Below are 22693 nucleotides of genomic sequence, written 5' to 3'. Positions count from 1 at the left end.
TTGAAGGTCAGGAACCAAGTCAACACAGAGGTCAAAAATAAAGTCAAGAACCAGGTTACAATTGTAGTCAAGCCAAGATTGGTGCCTAGCTCCATATCAAGGTCAAGACTGGGCCACAGGTTAATATTAAAGTCAAGGTGAAGGACTGGGGGCTAGAGGTTAACGGAAGCCAGGTCAGGAGTGAGACTGGGGTCAAGAATCAGATTAGCGTTGGTGAATAGATCTGTAATCAAGAATGAGACAAAACAAAAAATGGCCCAAACAAAATGTCCATCCAAAGGTGAATGGATTAACTATGGTTATATTTACACAGTGGAATGCTACTTAGTGATAAAAAAAGCAATCATCTACTAATACCCAAAACAACATCGATAAATTTCAAAAGAAAGAAGCCAGACACAAGAGTATACATAACTGTATGCTCCCATTCATATGAAAATCTAGGACAGGCAATCTGTGGTAGAAAAATGGCCTGTTGTGGGAGAGGGGCCTGATGGGGAAGGTACATGAAGGAACTTCATGGGTCCATAGTAATGTTCCTTATCTTTTTTAAAAGATTTTATTTATTCATAGAGACAGAGAGAGGCAGAGACACAGGCAGAGGGAGAAGAAGCAGGTTCCATGTAGGGAGCCTGACGTGGGACTCGATCCAGGGACTCCAGGATCACACCCCAGGCTGCAGGCAGCGCTAAACTGCTGCACCACCGGGGCTGCCCGTAATGTTCCTTATCTTGATAAGGGTTTGGATGACATGCAAAAGTGTGTCTGTACTTATCAAAACACATCAAATGAATGATATGTTTAAGACTTGTGCATTTCACTGCATGTATCTTTTTCCTCTAAAAGGAAAAAAAATAGAAGCACAAAGGAATGCTGCTCTCTGTAGTACGCATTCTAACTATGTGAGGGAGAAGCGTGCTGATGTCTGCAGCCTACTTTGAAATTTATTTAAGAAAAGATGGATTAAGGATGGATAGATGGATAGGTAGGCGCAAAGCAAATAGAATACTACTGGTAGAATCCAGATCATAGACGTTACAGGTTTTACTATAAACCTATCTTCATTTTTGTGTTTGAGATTTTTTTGTAATAAAATGTTGGAAAACCCAAGAATGAAGAAGAGGCAGGGTTGTATCGGTTGCTTTCTAAGCTCTCTGGTCAGAGGTCCCCCAACGCCTCACCACCTCCACTAGGCTCCCAGCATGTGGCCTCACCATGGCGGTGATCTCGTTAAAGGACTGCAGGTTCTCTACAATTCGGGACTTGTGTGCAGGTTCCACACGGGCAAAACAGCACGCTGTGCGGCAGGCATGGCGCTGCTGCTCGGGGCTGAGGTCATCGAATTCGCGCCCCGTGTAGGCCTTGCTCACCACATCCTCTGCGTCTCTGAATATGCCAAGGCGGCGGCAGATGGCCACAGCCGTGGCTTTGTTGTCGCCTGTGATCATGACCACACGGATGCCGGCCCGGTGGCAGCGTGCGATGCAAGCAGCCACCTCAGGCCTTGGAGGGTCCAGCATGCCCACGCAGCCCACGAAAGTCAGGTCCATCTGTAGGGAGGGGGCAGATGCAAGTGGGGCCTGGGCCCAACCTGTTACCTGCCCAGCCTCTGCAGGGAGACACGTAGCTCCCGGCCCCGGGGCTCTACCCTGGCACCCACCTCGTATTGCACAAACTTGCTGCAGTCGTCCAGCTGCATGTCCTCCTTCCTGGGGGGTGCATCCCGGGTGGCCAGGGCCAGGCAGCGCAACGTGTCTGAGCCTGAGCCCCAATCCCGGATCTTGGCCAGGATCTGCTCCCTGGAGGTGGCATTCAGGGGTACTCTGTGGCTCCCCACTCGGACTGAGCTGCAGCGCTCGATGACACTCTCAGGAGCCCCCTGCATCATGGGGGAGGGCAGAAGCAGCTCTGTCAGTTAGGAGCCCTTGCTTCCTCCTCTTGCCTACCTGAGGATGGTTGATGGCTAGAAAAGGTGAAAGGCCGTCCAAAGGGACACAAAGCAAGATATGTACCAGATTCCATTCTCTGAGAGCTCAGAGTAGGAACCACATGGGCCTTGCTGTGAGAATACCCAAAAAGAATGGGGGGGGGTTGGGGCTGTCCATGGTGTGGCACCCCAAAGCTGAGAAAGTCTGCTGCAGCATTTGGGGAGGAGGGGGACAGGACTGGCAGGCCTCCTACATGTCCTGCCTCTCTGCCAACTTGGTGCTACTGGGATCCCAATTCTGTAGAGGGCTCAGCAATGGGGAGCAGTATGAGCCCTGCCTGGGGAACACAAATAGAGCCATGCGGAGGGTGTGGCTCTGGGAAGGTGTTCTTGGGTAACAGACTCCTCAGTAGCCTTGGGGCCTCACCTTAGGTCTTGCCCCAGGCCTGGGAATAGCTTCTGAACCCTCCACCAACCCTATTCCCCTCTTCCCAAAGGGCACTCCAAATGCTGTTTGCAAAGTGGTCTAAGATCCCAATACAGAAACGTTTTCATTTCAAAAAGGATTAAAACCTCCACTTCAGTATGAAGTTAGGGCTGTCATTCCTACTTCAGGTTGAAAAGCAGTGACAGGCATGATGGGCAGAAGTCTGGATGGGAGGCTTCCCTACCTAGGACTCAGTTTCCAGAACATGAAGCACCAAAGATGGGCATCAACCACCTCAATACCCCCCATCAAAGGTGAAAGGCCTCCGAGACCTCCCAGTTTGACATTGACATTCAGATGGAGAGACTGGGGCCCATGGAGGAGCAGAGGTGACCCCAAGGTTATGTGGCAAGGCAGTGTCTCTCAGCCCAGAGCTGGGACTGTGATGAGCGGCAGGCCTTGGCATCTGGCCCTGGCTTTATCTCCACCAAGACTGGATCCTGCTCCCAGTTCCCCATGGCAGGCAACCACCCTAGTTCCTGATTCGCTGCCTTGACAGTGGGCCTCACACCTCCCTTAGTCTCCACAGTCGCTGTCACTAGCTCCTCAGAAGATTGAAGGTCAGATCTCCCAGCGCCCTCACACGTACAGAAGCCCCCGGGCAGTTAGGCAGGCCCCACCTTCACAAACATCTTGCTGCCCTGGGCTGCCGGGCCAGGGCTAGTGGGTGTGCAGTACACCGACATGGACTTCCGGTCTCGAGAGAACTCCAGAGTAAACTCCTTTCGCATCAGCTGCTTGATGACCTAGGGGGCTCAGGAGGGTCAGGACATGAACAGACGCAGCCAGCAACTCGCTGCTTTCTTTCCAGCTGCTTGATCCCATGAAAAGCCTCTCACTCCCTGTGGGATGGTGTCTATCTTCCTCTGAACCTGACATCCAAAGCCCCCATCTCCCTCTCCAGCCAGAGAAATGACAAAAGGTTGCCACTTCTGCTGCTGCTGTGCACTTCCCAAATCTGGGTCCTCCCCTACACTCAGTCTTCTCTTCTCTTTTCTCTCTAGCCAGGTCTCCCTAGAGTCTGAGGTCCCTCCTCCTCCCAGAAGCCTCCCAACACCTTGTCCTCCCCTCTTCTCTAGATGGCCAGAAGCCCCAGCTAAGAGGCCTGCTCACCGCATTGCAGGCACTGGCTCGCTCCACTGGGGACAGGGTCTGTAGGTTGGTGTCAAACACATTCATTTTCTCCACCAGGCAAGTCAGAGCCGTCTCCGTGGCCTCTCCCACCTTCTCATACACGCCCTTAGCCTGGTGGGGCCAGGAGTGCAGGGTGTGAGGAGCAGGGCAGCCTCTAGTGGAGCCCCAGACTCCCCTCCCACTCATTCCCTGACCCCCCTTTACTGGAGTCACCTTCAATCTCCTTTGCAGCAGGCCTGTAGGGCCCTTCCGAGTCCAGCTGACTCGGGGGCTGGGTAGTGTCTGGCACCAATACTTCCCTTCCCTCTGATATCAGTGAACACGCACCCTCCCTGCCACCCACCTCAGCCTCCTTCCACAGATTCTTCCTTCTAATCTCTGCTGTCCAGGCCCTGCCCTCTCTCCTACCTCCTCCCCCAGAAGCTGACCCCTCCCCCCACCTTTCATGTGCTTGATGTCCAGTGCCCAGCCAGGCAGTGACTGGTCCCCTGAGCTCCAAGCCCACATCTCTGATGACTGCCTGTGGGACCTGGTTCCTTAGTGATCCTCAGGCCACTTCCCCTTCCCTGGTTTTGCCACTCCAAGGACAGTCCCCACTGGGACAGCAGCCAGGAGGTACCCTCCAGCTCTTTCACCTAAGCAGTCACCAAGTCTCATCCAAAATCTCTAATCCATGCTTTCTTCCCTTAATCTGAACCCCCAGCCAGCAACACTCTGACCTGGAGGACCACTCAAGTCTTACCCTGTCTGTCCCATCCTCCACATAGAAGCCTAGGGGATCCTTTGTAAACACAAATCTGACCCTATCTCCTGCTCAAAACCCTCTGGTGTCAGGGCACCCTCCGGGTGGCTCAGCGGTTGAGCATCTGCCTTCAGCCCAGGGCGTGATCCTGGAGACCCAGGATCGAGTCCCACATCGGGCTCCCTGCATGGAGCCTGCTTCTCCCTCTGCCTGTGTCTCTGCCTCTCTCTCTGTGTCTCTCATGAATGGATAAATAAAATCTTTAAAAAAAGAAACCAACCCTCTGGTGTCTTTCTACCCTCCACTTGTGATGGGACCTGATTTGGTCCCATGGTCCGTTCCGTAGCTCTAGTAGCAGGTAAGGGCATTCAGCGCCTATATCACATCAGGCTGTTATGACCTGTGGGCTTATTTCTGGGGTGCGCCTTCTACTTTAAACACCTTCCCTAGTCCTTCCTAAATTTGCTTCCTAAATTTCTTCCAGACACCCTGGCACTACAGTCCCTTACATTATAGCCCTGCACAGCCCAAGAGCCCTAGGGCATGGTTCCAAAGCCAGTCTGAGAAAGCAGTGGCACGGTGTGCAAGGGTGGCAGTGTTCCTGACGCATGGCACTCCAAAGGGGCAGGGACTGCCAATCCTGGGAGTTTTAAGACCGTGGGAGAAGGGTCTGTCCTGGGCACCTGTACACTGGTAAGGTCACAAAAGAGAGCTGGGTCCCACCTCATTGTAGTCCAGCGCTGAGTCATTGCACAGGGCACAGATTGTCGCCAATTCCACCAGCCCATCGAACTGCCCACAGCGCACAAGCTGCTCCGCCTGCCTCCTGTGGGGCTGGGTCTTGGTACAGGGCATTTGGCCCCATCCCTGGGAGGTGCACAGCCTCTTGATCCCACCCCAGGAAGCCTCACCCACTGACAACTCTCAGAGCTGTCCCGTGTTGCCCAGCCCACCAGGAAACGCCACCCACCTGCACCCACCCTGGTCCGGCACTTACACTTCGCCCTCCGGAGCATAGGTGGTGCCTGAGATGGTGAACTCGTGCAAACGGCAGGAGCCTGCTTCGGCTTCAGCTTCAGCTACCACAAACATCTGGGGAGTGCAGAGGCATGTTTAAGCAAGCCCTCACCTCTTCCCTCTTTGGGCAGCCAGTCTGAATAAAGCCTGACCCCAGGGTGGGGTCCTCTGGGCCCCCAGAGAAGCCACTGCCCTTCCCTCCTGCCAAAGTCTGGGAGGTGCAGTGTAAGAGTAGGGTTCTAGTTGAGGTAGGGCCTCGGCCCTGGACCCCTGAGGGGTATATGGCAGATTCTGCAGTGTTCTGGATAGAGCCCTGACATGGGGCAGGAAGCCTGGGTCCTTGCCCATTTTGTTACATGACTCCTGGCTGAGCACCTGAGCATTAGTTTCTCTGCTGGTAGCATGAGAAGAGAGTGGGATCGGAGTATAGCTGCCCCTCTTTTCCCCTTGAAAGAATGAGTTCCTGGCCTCCAAGGGTAGGAACCCCCACACTGCTCTGGGGCACAAACCTTCCTGCCCAAAGGTGCTCCTGGACAGTGAGCTCTTGGCTACGGGGCCTGCTGGGTCACCCAGCCCCTACCTGTGCACCTCAGGGTCAGGGGGTTTATCCCTCCCAGAATAGCCCATTTTCTTGCCTGTCAGCCAGCTTTGCCAAGGAGACAGTTCCTGCTTTCTAGAAATTGCCCTGCACATTCCCAAGCCAATGGCTAGCTCAGCACCCAGTAGGTGCTCAACAAATGTCCCTTCCTTTGTGCTCCCCTCCCTGCTCTCAAGGGCAGCCCTCCAGCCAGCATAGCTCCCGAGAAGTCAAATTTCTCAGCCCCCTATCCAGCAGGTAAGGCCTCTCCAACTTTCCTAGAGTGTGTTTTTCAAATATTTATTTCAGTTAAGGAATATTCTGTTCAAATGAAGTCCTCCTAGAGATTTTAGAGGTCAGGGGCCAGAAGATGTAAAGCTTGCTGGTGCCCCTTCCCTTGTGGCAGCCTCTAACAGGCTTCAAGGCTTTAGATACAGAGCCTGAGTTTCCCAATGGGCAGATTATGGGAGCAGAGATGGGGGAAGAGCCATGGGAAATCCTGGGAGGGGTGGGACACCCACAGCCTTCGCCATTACCCCACGCACCCCTCTGCCCCCTGGGTCTGCTGGAGTTTCAGCCAGAATCCCCAGAGCATGTGGGCAACAGGCCCAGGATCTGGGATTGTGTGCCTGGAAATGAATAATTCCCACCCTGGCCCTTCCCAGGTCACTGGAGCTGGCATATCTGGTGACAGGCATCTACTGCAGAGTCACCATGGAGCTGGACAGAACCTGGCTGGGTCCAGGCCCAGCTTGGCTCAGATGCCAAGGCTGTACGTGACCCTCTGCCATGTTCCTTATGGTTGTCTATCAAAGCTTGCATACCCAAATTTCAGATGAAGAAACTGAGGTTCACAGACAGGCTATGCCCTGCCAGGCCCCTACAGTGACATGTGGGTCCTAGTGACACATATCCAGCCAGACTTTGCTGCTCTGCCCCATGAAAACCTGGGTCTGCTCCCTCCTGCAGGGCAGCCCACAGGTTCTCTCCTCCATCCTCTGCCAAAAAGGAGTCAGGGGGCCAAAGAGGGACTTCAGACAGAGGGACTTCAGACAGAGCGTCACACAGCAACACCAGTGCGACCCCAAGTGGCCTGTCGCTACTCACCCGGCAAACAGACATCTGATTGGTGGTGAGCGTGCCTGTCTTGTCAGAGCAGATGACCGAGGTGCAGCCCAGGGTCTCCACGGAAGGCAGGCTCCGCACGATGGCATTCTTGCGCGCCATGCGCCGTGTGCCCAGAGCCAGGCACGTAGTGATCACAGCTGGGAGGCCCTCAGGGATGGCAGCCACAGCCAGGGCCACGGCAATCTTGAAGTAGTAGACAGCGCCACGGACCCAGGAGCCGCCATGGGCTGGGTCCGCAAAGTGGCCGATGTTGATGAGCCACACCGCCACACAGATCACAGAGATGGCGTGGGACAGCTGCCGTCCAAACTCATCCAGTTTCTGCTGCAGCGGCGTCCGGTCTGGCTCCACTGCCGCCATCTGGCTCCGGATCTTACCCAGCTCTGTGTGCAGGCCTGTGGTCACTGCCACACCCAGGGCCTTGCCTGCTGCGATATTGGTGCCCTGGCCGAGGGAGACACCAGCAGGGCCGCTTAGCATCCCGGCTGGGGCCCGGCACCCCCGACTCCTTGGGGCTAGGGTAAGGCTCCTGTCCCCCTACTTGGCTTTCTTTTGCTCCACGTCACTTAGTACTCCCAGACTTGGGCAGCTACGCAGTCCTGGGCTTCTGCTGCCCTCCCCATGACAGTGTTAGCTCTGGGAAGGCAAGGACTTGGTGTAGCACCTGCGTGGCCGCACAGGAAGCACTAGACCAGTACTGACAATGTGATGCGCCAGCACAGCAGGACACCAACGCATCAAAATGCGATGCATAAAAAAACCAACGTGGCCCCGCCTGAGTGCCAGGCTGACTGCGCTCCTAGGTAAGTAATTTGTAAATATTTACTGAAGAATCCAGTTAACTTGAGTTTAAGTCCATCTACCCCCAAGGCCCTGGTAAAATCCCTGAGTCCTAGCTAGCCTTGAGCTTCTGTGTCCTCTTCCACATGATGGTTCAACCAAAGAGCTACTCCGAGGAGGCTAATAACCTGGCACCCCTTCAGACGGGAGCCCTGTGCTGAGGCTGGAGAAACGGTAGGTGCCAGGGACAACCTCAGCTTCTCTTCTTTTGTCGTGAGCAATGCGACTTCCACTCCCCCAGGCCCCCACCCACTTGTAGGCCCCTCAGCTAAGGAAATGACTTGCAGTCAGCCAGAGCATCTTCCTTAGAAAGATGCTTAGTGACAGCTGCTGAGCATACAGGGCTCGAGCATGCCCTGTGGAGTCCCCTCCCCACTTCAGAGCAGCCTGTCCAAGGCTTCCAGGCATCCAGGCAGGGTGCTCTCCTTAAGAGCTCTGGGTGAATATTGCATTCTCTGTTTCTGTTCACTTCTGGGCAGATTTTTTAGCCTTATAACTTGGTGTCCTGGGCCATGGCCATATGGCCTGACCCATCTTGGTGGCTTCTGTGTTCCGCTTTAGGCTATTTCTGAGCAGCCTATAAGCATCGATGGTCAAGTCCCTCTGAGGCCACAGGGGACTATCATTCCCACCAGGGCTGAGTCCACCACTCGTTCTGAAAAGAGCCATTGGGCCCTGACACCTTGACTGAGGGGTCAGTTTTCCCATCTGAGAAATGGACTATTTCTGCCATCCTCCACCACTTTGGCAACACTCTTATCTCTAGATAATTCTCCACTGAGTGATTATAGGCTAGCTTTGTCCCTCTTCAGATTAAAGCTGGATAAGAGGAACCGCTCTGTAGTCAGAATGTCTGAGTTCACATCCCAGCTCAACCATTTGCTGGCTGTGTGACCTTGGGCAGTTTATTTAACCTCTCTGTGTCTGTTTCCTTGCTGGAAAATGCAAGTGACAAGAGTACTTACTTCAAAAGCACTGTGAGGATCAAATACACACAGCCTTCAGTAAACATAAGCTATTACCAGTGCTATAAATTTGTACCTATTGTCAATAATTGATGAGGTTCTTTCTTGTAGGGCTTTGACTGATTAAATACTAAAGTTTTTATTATCAGTGTCCAGACAAAGGCTCCAGCCATCCCAGGAACTTACAGAGAAGAGCATATTCTTTTTGTCCTGGTTCACAGCTCTGGGATCTAGGATGGCATCTGTATGCTTGGTCACAGACACGGATTCACCTGGTCATGGAATCAGAAATGAGAAGCCCCACATGAAGACACTCCCCTCCCTGGACTTAAGTAAGCCCTGCTCAGCCATAGCCTCTGGGCCTCACCTGTCAGGATGGACTGGTCCACTCTCAGTGTGGTAGACTTGATCTCGATGAGGCGGAGGTCAGCGGGTACTTTGTCTCCCACTGTGGAGAGAGAGTGGCTGAATGTGGCTTTGGGTACCAGCCCCTGGCAAAGCCAGAAGGGCTGCCAGGAACCAGGGGTAGGTGAGAGGCAGGTGAGCTGTGATCCCTGAGAGAGATGCTACTCCCTGGCCCAGTCTCCTTAGCTGTCCAACAAGGTTTTGGCTGAAGAGATTTGGAAGAATCTGATAGCCACCTGCTCTGTGCACACAGCCAGAAAGATGGGGGCACAGACAGGGATGGGCTCACCAGCATCACATAATGAAAAGAGGCCCCTAGTGTACCTGCCACCTCCACGATGTCTCCAGGGACGATGTCCCGGGCGCGGATCCTCTGCACACCTTTGCGGTCTGAGCGGATCACCTTGCCCATCTCAGGCTCATACTCCTTCAAGGCCTCAATAGCACTCTCAGCATTGCGCTCCTGCAGGACATGAGGTAGGGAGGTGGTCTGGCCCCACTGGCCCTCGCAGGCTGACCCCTTGTAATGACATCCCTGGGGCCTGGGATGGAGCTAGACACAGAAGGACCTGTAGGACTCTACCACCAAGTAGCAGTAACATGTAGCAGCCGGGAGACCCAAGGGCCCAGGCCCACTTCCACGCCTCCCACCTGCCATACGCCCACGATGGCATTGGCCACGAGGATCAGCATGATGACCAGGGGCTCCACGAAGGCTGTTGTGGTCTCTTCGCCCTCCTCAAACCAGGCCAGGACCTATGGAGTCAGAGCTGAGTTGAGGCTAGGCTGTGGGCCAGGATCTGCTCACCATTTCCTCCATACCCTAGGTCTGCTGTCTCCTGCTTTGGGAGAGATTCCCCTGGGGAGCCCGGGGTTTGGAGAAGGCTGTTTGAGGCCTTGGCTTATCTGCAGGTAGTGTCTGCCACAGCCCACGTCCCACCCAGCCAACTCTCAGGATGTGGGGCAGTCGGACAGTTGCCGGCTAGACGTCTCACTATCTGCCTAGCTGTCGTTTTCCAAGGGGATGCCAGACTGGCAACAGGAGGATCACCCGGGAGCTTTGTCAGAACTGCGATTCTCAGGGTCCACCCCAGTCCTTCCTGAGTCAGGGCTGAGGCCCGGAGTCTATGTGGTAACAAACCCGGGCGATCTTGTTACAGGCTTGTGCTGGAAGTCCACTGGCCACAGCAGCATAATTACAGCCAGAGCCCAGGCCTGAGACAGAACACCTGGTTAAAGCCCTGTTCCCACCTCTTGGCCCAAGTGGGTACTTGTCACTCCCCTCCACATGTCTCAGTGTGTCCATCTGAATTGTTGAGGGGAACCAGCATCATTTTGGCTCAGCTGTTGTAAGGTGCCTGCACCGATAGGCTTTTTTTCTCCATGAGAGTCCTCAGTTCCCATAACAACAGTGGCCAGGAGGGCCAGACACAGCTGGCTGGGACCCCTGCTGCCCTGTACTCCATGTCACCCACATGAGGCCTCCTCCCCAGGAGGAGTTGCTGGGCACAGGGCTAAGAGAAGGAGCTGTGTCTACCCTCAGGACGGACATTTCCCTGCACTGCCCTTGGATTTCTGCTGCTCAGCCACCAGTGACAACTATCATCCCCCCTCCCATGGCTCCATCCTGGCCCCATGGCCCTGCAGGTCTGGGGGGCTTCAGGCAGTAAGAATGGGGAGAGAGCAAAAGGAGAGCAGCCATAGACAAGCTATAAGAGGATAAAGTCCAAATTATTCTGTGGGGCACTAGGAGACATGGAAGGAACTTGTCCCTCCATGAGGGACAATTTGGCAACATCTGGAGACTTTTATTGCCACAACTGCGGGGGAGTACCCCTGGCATTGGTGGGTAGAAGTCAGGGAGGCTGTTAAATATTCTCTAGTATAGGACAGCCTCCATACCAAGAATTATCTGATCCAAAATGTCAATAGTCCTGTGGCTGAGAAACCTTGTCCTAAGACAGGGAGGGGTGGGGTCAGACCTGTGCTTCTGGAAGCTCACCCTGATAGCCAGAGTAGAGGGGGCAGATGGGAGCAGGGAGTCCAGCATGTAGAGGGCGGGCCTTGGAGGTTCGGGCAAGGGAAGCTGAAGTCTGAGCAAGGCAGGGGGTGGGTAGGGGCCCAGGGATGTCCCTGGCTGAGAGGATAGACCTGTGGTTCAGAGCCTGGACCTCTGAGCACTGCCCTAACCTGCCTCTCCCTTCCCGGCTGCCTGATGCTGTGGGATAGGGGCCTTACTTACAAAGGAGACCAGAGCTGCCAACAGCAGGATGCGCACCAGGAGGTCCTCAAACTGTTCCAGCACCAGCTCCCACAGAGACTTCCCTGAGAACCAGAGCACCATGTGAAGCCTGGGTCCTTTACCAACTGACCTGCCCCCATTTGGGGCTGGGATCACCTCCAAGACCACCTGGCCCACTCCCTCCCCCCCATCCAAAAAGCAAGAGTCTGAGGCAGTAGAGGCACAGGTGGGTGATACTGGGGGGCTCAGCAAAGCCTCACTCTGCTGAGGAGAGAGAAGGATATAACCTGAAAGTGAATGGCCCAAGGATGCTGCTTCCTGGTAGCCTTGCAGCCCACCCTGGCCCAAGCCTCACCTTCCTCAGTTGGGAGCTCTGCGGGATCCAGGCAGTCACAGGAGCCATGAGGAGACAAGAGATAATTGAGTTATGCAGTGGGACCAAGGAGGAATCTCAGCAGTCCCTCCCACTGTGCCTACCCAGGCCAATATGAGGGTCTAGACAGGTCCTCACAGCTCTCTGAGGTCACAGAATGGATGATCTGAGTCCAGAGGCTTCCATTCCTCCACTCACTTCACTCCACTCTGGTTAAGGAAGATCTGGATGGCCTAGCTCACCTGGGGACAAGATCAGAGCCGGGAGGGTCCTTCTAGACCCTCTCCTATGCACAGAGGAGAAACAGAGCAAACTAGAGAAGAGAAGAGACCCCGGAGGTCACCACTGAGTTATTAGCTCCCCTGCACTCTTTGTCAGATGGCTGCATGACCCTATTCAATGTCCCTCATGGCCATGGCAAGGGAGCCCCTCCCTCAAATTGAGAACATGGGCTCAGGCTACCTCTGACATACCTGCCCCTCTGGGAGCACTGAGATAAAGTCTGCAGCACGGCCAGCCCGCTGAACGCCCCCTACCAGGGGGATCCCTTGGACACAACCTCAGCAGTCAGCATCCCAGGCAGTGCGGAAGCCTGCCATGGTTCAGTTCCTAGAGGTTGAGTCTCAACTGTTCCCTCCCAGACCCTCTTCCACTCTGGGCAAGGCCCATCCCACATACCCAGTCTGAGACCAGTGATGTTCCCATACACCACCAGGACCTGCTGTCACTTTACAAGCTCTATTTTTATCTCCTACATTTCCTGAAGCCACCTTTCATTCCAGGTAGAGCTGGCTGCGATGGTATCTGAAGTCTTTGAATCTTCCCAACGCACAAAGGGGTGTCACAAAGGGGCGACAGGGTAGGAACACTCACCCTGTTTCACACGTGCAAGAATGGAGATCCAGAGTGGAAAATGACTTGAACAAGGTCACACAGCAAGTAGGCAGGTCTACGGGAAGGGGCAGGACCTGGACCTCAAGGGGTGGATTCCATAGGGATCCTGTGGATCCCTCCACAGGCTGAGCTCAGGCCCTGCGGAGGCCTGTCTGAGGCTCCTCCCAGACTGAGCCCACCTGAGCCCTGCTCCTCACAGTATAGTCTCTAGGCCAGCAGCATTGGCATCACCAGGAAGCATGTCAGCAATGCAGATTCTGAGCCTGTACCTCAGGCTCTCTCTCTTCCACCTTCTTGACAGATAAAAGTCCTTTTATCTGTCCAACTGTTTTTAGCTTGAGTACCCACACACATTTTTCCTGTGGGAGCCCTCTCCCCAGACCACCTGTTTGGAAGATCTAGGGCACCTGGCAGCTGAACCATGGAGAGTGTCAAGCAGCCCACTGGACTGCAGGAATTCAGGAGGAAAACATATAACCTAAAAATACACCTTCTAGCATTTTCTCCCTAGTCCTATTTTAGGCAACAGCTGACATTTTCCGTGGAAAATGTAATCTTCAGTGTCCTGCATTGAGATTAAAATCAAACAGACTTTTTCCTTCTGATCTATTTAGCTGAAGCGAACAGGAAAGGCAGGGGGAGGGCCAGACCTGGTTTCTGGGCCAATTCTCCACTGGAGCAGGGTCCTTAGAGATCATCTCTGTCATGCACCAGCCTGGGCACAGAACAGTTCCAACCTCATGGCCCACGTCGGCCTCCACCTGCCATGCTCTACTCAGAAGAGCCTTCTAAATCCCTCATCTCTGTGCATGTCTTCAGGGTTTCTGACTAAAGGAAGAGTTTTTCCATAATTCTCAGCTGAATCCCTCCTACTATCTCCCTAACCCCTCCTTCTGTCAGGCATGTAGCCTCTAGGCCACTGTATTAGGGCATTTTTCTGGGCAGGGTCAAGGCCTGGGGTTGGGAAACAGGTTACAGGGCACACGTACCAGCTCGAGTTCCCCCTCAACTGCCCTCTGCCTGCCTCAGTGGTCTCTCAACTTCTCCTCTTCTGCTCTGACCCAAAATCTGACTCAGGATCCAATCTTTGGTGGTCATTCATTCTCCAAATGCTTCTGATTCTTCCCACCTTGTGGGCACATAGTAGGACTGCACTTCCTGGCCCTCGTGCAAGTTACAAAAAAGAAGGGTGCATGTCAGTTCTGGGCAGGGGTGCCCAACGGGTGGCAAGACACTCTGTTTAGAAGGGCGCCGTCCAGTAGAATTTTCTGTGATGATGGAGATGCCCTACAGCTGCACCGTCCTACATGGTAGCTACTAACTGCACATAGCTATTGAGCACTGGGAATGTGTCTAGTGTGACTGAGTAGCTGGATTTTAAATGGTACTTAATTTTCACTCATTTAAATCTAAATAGCCACACAAGGCTAGTGGCTGTGTACCAGATAGTGCAGACCTAGCGCTCTTGGTCCCTCTGCAATAGCAACTGGCAACTGTGACATGGTGTCTGTGCTGTGAACCAGAATCACGGAGTACAGGAGACACAAAGCCCCCACATGACCTGCCATTGACGTACGTATCTACAATGTGAGCAAGAAATGACCTTTATTAAGCCATTGAGACATGAGGTTTGCTCCTGTGCCATGACCGAGCCGACCCTGACTGGTAGGTACCTCCTTCTCCCCAGACCTAGCATCGACTACAAGGTTCCCCTTCTACCCTTACTCACTCCCTGGCGGGAAGGCTCAGCCAGCCATGAGGCCCCAGAATATGCCCTCCTACCCTTGCATGTGCTTCTAGTCTTGCCCGATCAGCTGGCTCCCTGTGGGGTTCTGAGCTTCATTTGGAAGATGTGGTCCCCACCCTCACCCTGAAGGGCTGCTGGAGGATTAGCATCATCATTACTAAGAACCACATTTACTGAGCACCTACTATGTACCAAGCAGTGTGCCAAGTGCTATACCTACATTATCTTCAGAGGTGAGTGGAGAGGTACTGTATGCTGAGCATATAAGACGATCCTCCACAGATGGAATAGCTATAGTGGAATTATTAGTGTTGAGTGTGCCAGACAGCACGCATCCTCTAGGGCATTAACTCTCTTGAGATTCTCAAACAACCTGAGAAGGAAGATACAATTATTATTCCCATTTTACAGAGGAGACAACTGAAGCGGAGGGAGGTTGAGTGACTGGTTACGGTCCTACAGCTGGGAAGTGGCCGCTTTGAACTCAGGTGGTCTGGTCTTTGGCCCCTCGCTCAGCACCTCCTACACTAATTCCTGAGCTGCTCTGCTTTTCCACCCCATCCCACTGTCTTCCCCAGCCAAAGTCACTGAGAAAACTTGGCATCCTATATCCTGATTGTTAGGCTGGATGCCCTTATCCCACCAACTAGCTCACCCCTCCACTGTGACCCCAGAGCCACTAGCCAAAATTATTCCTGTCCAAAAAGGCTCTGCTCTCCTCACAGGTGGCATTTTGGGGGGTTACTGTCTGTTCAGGCCTAGTCTTCTTCAAACTCCAGTCCTGCCAAGACCCTAGACCACCCATTTTTCCCTTCATGTGACTGACTTCTGGGGCCATGGAGGAAGGGGACTGGAGACTAGTAGGGGCTAGGAGAGCACCCTCCCAGCCTCTCTCCAGGTATCTCTGTTGGATGCTGTTTTCCCTTTGCTATCCTCAGGCTGTGTGTGGAGAGGTTGAGCCCTTGGCAGGGCCAGATGCACCATTTGTTAAATGGGGAGAATGCCCTGGTCCTGCCCACCTCTTGGTGCCATTCACTAGGCCATGCAGGCAAAGACAGTAGTAGAAAGCGCTCCTCCCTCTCACATCCCAGCTGCTTGAGCCCACTGGCTGCAGCCCCCCACTGCTCTTCTGAAACAGCATCCCTCTGCACCTCTCACATACTGGACTCTCCCAGACAACCCCTGCTCTGGGGCCACTGGGGCCAGACTGAGCTGGCCCACACCCCCAGATGCCCAAGGTGGGGCTGGCCTAGAGGGATCTGGAGTTAGCCTGTGGGTTCTGGGGGCAAAAAGGAGTATATGATCAGAGAAGCCTCATGGTGTAGAGCAAGGGGTCTGGCCAGGGAGCTAAGTTCAAGTCTTGCTCTATCTCTTGGTAGTTCTCTGGCTATGGACAAGTCACTTAACTTCTTCTGTGCCTCAGTTTCCCTATCTGTAAAATAAGGATAATAATAGTAAGTTGCTGTGAAGATTAAATGGTATGCTATTCAGAAATGTTTAGAACATGCACAGCACATCGTTATTAAAGCACAAGCACATGGTCATTAAAATGTAAGCTCCATGCCAGTAGTACTTCATCAAGAGCAGTATCTACAGCACCTAGAGCAGTGCCTAGAACATGGCAGGTACTCAATAAAGATTTGTGAACGAGTGAATGACTCTGCCTTTGCCCTACTCATAGACCATTAGGGTTCTTCTTGGCCTGCAGCATAAAGATCAATCTTAGCATGGCCTTCAGGGCCTTCCTAGATCTACCCTGACCTTGCCCTTCAGAATCCTCCTATATCTTAGGCGTATGCCCATCTGCCAGTCAAAAGTGAGATGCCTCAGAACTGCCATCACCTTCCCTGGTTTTGCTAGAGCTTTTTCTCCTCCAAGACTGTGCTTGGGCCATTTCTTCTGTGCAGAGTGCCCTTCCCTAACTCCTCATCTAAACCCCAGCCTTTCAGGAAGCCTTCCTGGAAAAGCCCATCCCCCTACCAACCTTCCTTTCTCTTACCAGTCATCAGTACTGGGGCCACCCCCACCTGACTGGAGCACTTCCAGGGTGGAGAGGGGCTGAGTCATCTCTGGGTCCACAAAGAGCCTCACAGAGTTGTTTACTCAGTTGCCCCATGGTTCAGGTACAGGCCCTGAGCAGCCAAGGCTGCCCCAGGCTCCATGCACCACCTGCTCCCCTAATCTTCCCTCTTGACTCCTTTCTTCTCATCTCAAAACACTGGAAACTGGTATTTCAACTTCTAAATGTTGTTTCCAGCCTGGAGAGGCAAGAGCTCCCAAGGTCTTCCTCAAAGGTAAGTTTACAGAGCAATTAAATCACGTCTTGCAGAGTCAGGGAGGGGCCTTCACTACCTGGCCCTGTGTGGCTCTCTAGGACCCGCCCAGAGTGGACAACATGGCCCTGCTCTCACAGGGGCCTTGGGATGCAGATCTCCCAATGCAGGGGCCTACAGCCTACCTGGCTGATCTGGTGCTAGAAAACACTGGCAAAGGGTTTGCTTAGCATCTGTGGCCCGCTGTGCTGTGAACAAACTCAGCCCTGCTTCAGAGGGCTCCTCGTGCAAGGGGATGCTGCTCCCAGGAGGAGGCTTAAGGCTGCCCCCTTAAGGGCCAGTGGGCATGAAATCTAGGGTGAAACCTGAAAGACCTGTAGCTTTCCAATGCCTGCAGGCAAACCACACCTCCCCCAGATCCAAGAGTCATTTCACATCCTGAAAGGCCTTTAGGGGATCTCAGAGTTCCACATCTGCACTGAGGAGGACACAGGCCAAAGAGGGGCAAGTCTTCCTGAGGCCTCCAGCAAGTTGGACCACTCTGACCTCACCCCCTCCTCCTGCCCGGTCCCACTCCCCTTGGCCAAGTTTCTAAGGCCCACATATATGTGTTTCCTGCGTCCCAGCAGCCCACTGGGGCCTGGGTTGAGGGCGGGAGATAAGGTCACAGCCCAGACAACACTGGCAGTAATCTAAATCTGGCCATCCTTCCCACCTGCAGCTCTGGGGCCATTGTATCCACTACACAGAGGGGCAGCAGGAGGCCCAGGAAGGCAGGCTCCAGTTTCTTTAGGAGCCCCCTCCCCCAGCTCCCCTGAACAGGAACCACCTCAGACCTTTTGGGGTCTTGCCTGACTCTCACATCACTGGGCTCTCCAGGGCCATTAGGTGTTGGCCCACTTGGTAGGACATGTCCAGCACAGGCCTGCCTCTTACCTTGGCTCATGTCCAGCAAAGGTGATGGGCAGCCCATTCAAGGACACAAGGAAATCAAACGGTTCCAAAATACAAGGAAAAATGCCCAACCTGACTTGTAAATAATGAAATGCAAAGAAAAACTATAAGAGGACTCTTTCCATCAGACTGGCACAGATCAAAATGTCCTGTGGGAGGGTGAGGAAGCAGGCACATCAACTGCTGCAACTTTATGGAGAATAACTTAGCAACAGCCGTGAAAATTTAAAATATACATGGCATTCGACCCAGCAATTCCACTTCTAGGAATTTATCCTCTGGCAATATTGACAAGTATGTGAAGTGATGTGGGGACAAGAATATGCTTGTAATGTGTGATAGGAGAGGCTATGAACAATCCAAGTGCCCGTCAAAAGACAGGCAAAGAAATACTAGAACAGCCCCATGAAACTCTACAGAAGCCACTAGGAAGCCTGAGGATGCTCCATGTGGCACAATCTCCAAAAATGATTATCACGGAAAACAGGGGCCAAACAGCACTCACAATCCTTCCCTTTCATGTGAAAAAGATCATAGATCACAGACCTAGTGTGTACGTACAGAGTATGTTGCGAAGGAGACACAGGACACTGGGAACACTGGGTGGTTGGGAACAGGTCTGAGGAGACTTTACTGTATCCTCTGTACCCTCTGAATGTTGCATTGTGTGCACAGTTTTACTTAAACAAACAAACAAACAAACTGAAAGGATGTAGAAAGCCTTAGGAGGAAGCGGAGTCCTGAGCACTTGGGGACCTGCGGGGAAGGGTACTCTCACAAGAGGTGCTGGGCCAGGAGCCTCCCACTCCCTGCCCTGTTGGGGTTTCAGAGGACACATCTATTCAGTGGGGTTAAGAAAGCTGTGTTCTGTGTGTATGGGGGACTCCCAGCTGGCATATGCCCTGACAGCACTACTGAGGCCCCATCCCCAGCTCTGGGGAGGGAGGAGGAAGAGAAGGTGGGAGCACGGGATTCCCAACCTCTGCTTCACAGCCTCCCTTCCTCCATCCACCAGCAGAATTTGCAAACTTCAGGACTTAAGCAAATGACTTCCTTGTGGTTTCCAGCACTAACGACCTTGCAGGTGCAGAGACTCCTGGGTGGGGTGGGAGGGGACACTAGTCCCTGGGGTGTTTCCCTCCACCTGTAGGTTTGGCCCATCCCACCACCCAGCTGGCCTGGAGCCTGGCCTAGACTCTTCTGCTACAAGGAAGGATGGCTTGGTGTGCATAAACACTTGCAAGCAGCCATATGGCACGGGTCCTATTGTAGACTCCCTATGATGAAAAAATTAAGGCACAGAGAGAGGTCACTTACACATGATACACCACTACGAAGGGGCAGAGCTAAGGTTCAAAACTGTCAGCCCTACCCCAGAGATGGGTATACCACACCCGGTCACCCAAGAGGAAAAGACCTCCCCAGTGCCTGTAGAAACTGCAGGACACCCATGCCTCCTCCTTAGCTGTTGCTGGTCAGAGTGAGAGCATGATGCAGGAAGGGGCAGCTGGCTCCACTCTCCTCACCTGAGGACTTCCAGAGCCCTGGAATGCTTCCTGAGGAGGAAGCAAATCAGTGATCTGAGGGATCTCTGGGGTGCTGGGAGGGCTTGGGGGCTGGGATAGCTACTGCCTAGCTGACTCACCTTCTAGTACAGCCACCAGTACCATGGGCCTAGGGCCTGTGGGACCAGTGACCCCTTGCAAAGACAGGAAAAACGAGGCAACAGAGGGATAGGTACCTAGTATCAGCTCTATCAAGTATTGTGTGACCTTGGGCAAGCTATCTAACATCCTGATGACTCAGTGTAATGAGAATGACAATAGTTATTTTCATTGAGTTGTTTTGGGGAATTAAAGAAGAGATGAAAAGTGTTAAGAACAATGCCTGGCACATAGTAAGTGCTCAGTGAGCATTAGCTTTTATCATTTACTACAATCAAAGTTCAAGGGAACCAGGGGAGTCCATCAATGCCCCCCCCCCCCCCCGTTTTTCCTACCTACCACCCCCCGAATGCACATCCACCCCTTTTGGGGACCTATATACCACACCAACATCCTTATGCATCACCTCACACAGATGCTCAGTGGCCCGCTCACCCCCAAATCACCTTACCTACACAAAACAACATGGGAGAGACCTAGAGGCTCCCTCCTCAGGCAGAGTCTCTGCTGGATCAACGAACACATGGGAACCAGGAACTAGAGGGATGTTGTTCAGGGTCACACAGAGCCTCTGGGGGTAGAACCAAGGTCTGGGTCTCTAGTTTTCCTTGGGAATCAGGACTCCTAAGCTGGAGGAGCAGCTTTTCTGTACAGCAGCACAGAAGAGTCTGTAGAACCCCAGACCTGTTGCCTTGACCTCCATCCCCACCCCGGGTTTGGGGGACAGGTCCTGCTGCCTTGCCCTCTTGCAGCAATGACACCCTCCCTGCCAAGTCACTAATGGAGGATATTAAATAATATTTATCTCCCTAGTTCCTCCCACAGCTCAACTAAATATAGCAACTAATTTTTTTGGAAAAGGATTTCTGCTCCAGAAAGATAATATTTATATAAGAGGTGGTTTTCATAAGCCAATACAAAACCCAAAGCTCCCTTTCTGACAGCTCTTGGTAATTTTCAAGTCATCCCCGAGCAGTGAGACACTCAGGCCAGAGCACTTTCCCCTCTGGCTGGCTGGGATCCCTGAAAGGGTGAGGACCCAAGTCCTAAAACAAAGTGGGTCCAGACTCCGCTTTGGGGATGGAAGGGACATTTCCATCTAAATCCCTAACATTGTGCCCAGTGCAGGGGGTGGGCGGTGACAAAAAGGGTGGCAAGTCCTGCCTGGAAGTGACTTGAAGAGGGCCCCCCAACATCTTCCACCTTCACAAGGCCTCCGAATGTGCCTGTGGTCACATCTGGAGAGTACCTGGTACTTGTGCCTTTTGGCAGACAGAGAATCCCAAACTCCTTTGAAGATGAGGAAGAAGTGATACCACCCCCGCAAACAGCAACAGCAGGAAGGCTCCCTGGCTGCCCAGGGATGGTCAGGTGCCGCTCCAGGTCATGCAAGAGGGAAAGGCCTTCCCTGGCAACTCCCTGGGTGAGGCCTTGAGTCTGCCCCGGCCCCGCCTCGAGGTGGGTCTCCTGCCTCAGCGGTTCAAAGCCCCCACCGACTCCCGCCAGCCACATCCGCCTTGGGTTGCAGAAAGAGGAAGACCTGGGGTGGGGGTGGGGGCACCAAGGCTGCCAGCTGACAAGCTGCACCTTCTGGGTGTTTCACCGAGCCTAGGGGGAGACCCTCGGGGCCAGCTGCGAGGCTGGGTCCGGGTCCCTGGCTGGTCCCTAGCCACATTGCCTTGGCATGTGCATTTGTATGCTGGGGGCCGATTGCAGTGCGGGGTCAGGACGAGGGCGGAGGGCGGTGGATTCAAACTTGCGGGAGTGGATAGGGTCGGGGGTGGCCGTGGGAAGCCCTGAGAGACCGCACAGGTCCCGGGGAGCTGGGAGGGGAGCCCGGCGCCAGGTCTCTAAACCCGGAACCCACCCGACCCCGCCGAAGGTGGCCGCGCAGCCCGTCCGAGAGCCCCAAGAGCATCTGCAGACGTTTCCGGAGCTCTCGCTTCCTGCCCGCCCGCGGGGACCGAAGGCTGGAGGGGGGAGGCCTGCTCCCCAGCTGCGGCGTAGGGGGGTAAACTGAGGCTGCGGCGCGCGGCCCCCAGCTGCCCCGGCCAGGCCCGCGCTCTCACCGTTGGGGCCGTAGCGCTCCCGCGCGGCAGACACCTGCTCCGGCCTCAGGCCGCCCTCGACCGTCACCGAGAAGCCGCGCAGCACTTCGGCTGCCGAGAGCAGGTGCGCCGCCTCCATGCCGCCCGCCCGCCTTTCTGCGCGGTCGGCACCGTCGAGTCCGCCTCTTCGCGGGGCTACTGCGCGGGGCGCCGGCAGCTCGAGCCCGGGCGAGCGCCGCGCGAGGTCATGTCCGCTCGGGGACCTTCCCCGACGGCAGTGGCGGCAGCGGCGGCGAAGGCGAGCGCCAGGATGCGGCGCCCCAGGCTCCCTCCCCGGGGCGGGGCGGCGCGGAGCCCGCCCCCGCACTCACACCCCTTCCGGCAGCCCCGGGAGCCGCCGCCGCCCCGCCCCCGCAGCGCCCCGGGCCCGCGAGCCCCGCCGCCCGCCCATTCTGCGGAAGGGGGAACTGAGGCCGCGCCGAGCCTGGCCGGGAGGGGTCTCAGCCCCTGCGCCGGGCTTCGGGCGCCCCCGGGACGGAGAGCAGAGGCGGGCCGCCTTCTGGAGAGCCTTCCTGGGTCCGGGGGGCGGGGGGGGGAGGGTGTGGCAAAAGGGAGGTGTCGGTAGAAGGGCTTCCAACGCCCGAATTTGAATTATGCAAAGGGTCGCCCTGGGTCTAGAGAGAACCCAAAAGCCTGTGAATGAGCGCATCCATTACGGAGGAGCCAGTGATGTTTACTTCTCTCGACGTTCGTGCTTTATCTCTTCCAAATTTTCAACAATGCAAGGTTATTCCTCCTCATATAACCGAACTTCCGACAATGAACCAGTATATGAGAAAGAAAACCAGTCTCGTGATCCTAGACTCACACCTTCACCCAAGCAGGAAATGTAACTGCCAAGGTGGGCGTGGGAGTCCCTAGAGGCCTGAGGGGGTGGGGTGGAGGCCTCTGGCCAGGGCCCCCAGGGAGAGTGATCCTGAGCCAGGGATGGGGAAGGACTGAGGAACTCCCATTCCAGCGCTTTGCTCTCTGAGTCCCAGCAGCTCTAGGGGAGACAAGAGAAAGGGCTGCAGGTCAGGGCAGCAAGCTGTGGGAGGGCAGAAACCACTCACCCCAGGAAAGGTGGAGCAAAGAGAACAATCTACTTCAGGCATCCTCTTCAGCCTAAGACCCAGCCAGTCTCATCCCATGGGTCATCTTATGCCCCACCAAGCTGGCCTCTGTTGTCTTCTGGGGTCCACCATGGCTGCACAAGGCCACAGATTCCAGGATTGAA

General features: G+C 54.4%; 1 protein-coding gene across 5 annotated transcripts in view; it reads right to left on the bottom strand.

The window, feature by feature from the left end:
- The window catches only part of ATP2A3 (ATPase sarcoplasmic/endoplasmic reticulum Ca2+ transporting 3), a 32514-nt gene extending 10804 nt beyond the window's left edge, over positions 1-21710 (bottom strand). For 2 of the 5 annotated variants that reach the window (XM_077851632.1, XM_077851633.1), the window contains exons 1-14: positions 21439-21710; positions 11820-11837; positions 11465-11547; positions 9874-9978; positions 9547-9685; positions 9185-9265; positions 9004-9089; positions 6992-7456; positions 5288-5382; positions 5014-5116; positions 3528-3659; positions 3035-3160; positions 1661-1879; positions 1215-1550 (exon numbers count right to left, since the gene is read on the bottom strand). In XM_077851632.1, coding sequence (XP_077707758.1) covers positions 1215-1550; positions 1661-1879; positions 3035-3160; positions 3528-3659; positions 5014-5116; positions 5288-5382; positions 6992-7456; positions 9004-9089; positions 9185-9265; positions 9547-9685; positions 9874-9978; positions 11465-11547; positions 11820-11837; positions 21439-21556 — 2106 coding nt within the window. In that variant the 5' untranslated portion in view covers positions 21557-21710. Of the gene's footprint in view, positions 1-1214; positions 1551-1660; positions 1880-3034; positions 3161-3527; positions 3660-5013; positions 5117-5287; positions 5383-6991; positions 7457-9003; positions 9090-9184; positions 9266-9546; positions 9686-9873; positions 9979-10363; positions 10544-11464; positions 11548-11819; positions 11838-14698; positions 14852-21438 lie in introns of those variants that run through there. The other 3 variants (XM_077851635.1, XM_077851636.1, XM_077851634.1) reach the window with 3 other exon arrangements.
- Between the last annotated feature and the right edge of the window lie 983 nt (positions 21711-22693).

This window comes from Canis aureus, chromosome 16, assembly GCF_053574225.1.
Source record: "Canis aureus isolate CA01 chromosome 16, VMU_Caureus_v.1.0, whole genome shotgun sequence".
In the NCBI taxonomy this organism is placed as follows: domain Eukaryota; kingdom Metazoa; phylum Chordata; class Mammalia; order Carnivora; family Canidae; genus Canis; species Canis aureus.
The sequence above is the reverse complement of the archived record's forward strand: the minus strand, read 5'-3'. Positions and strand labels throughout refer to the sequence as shown.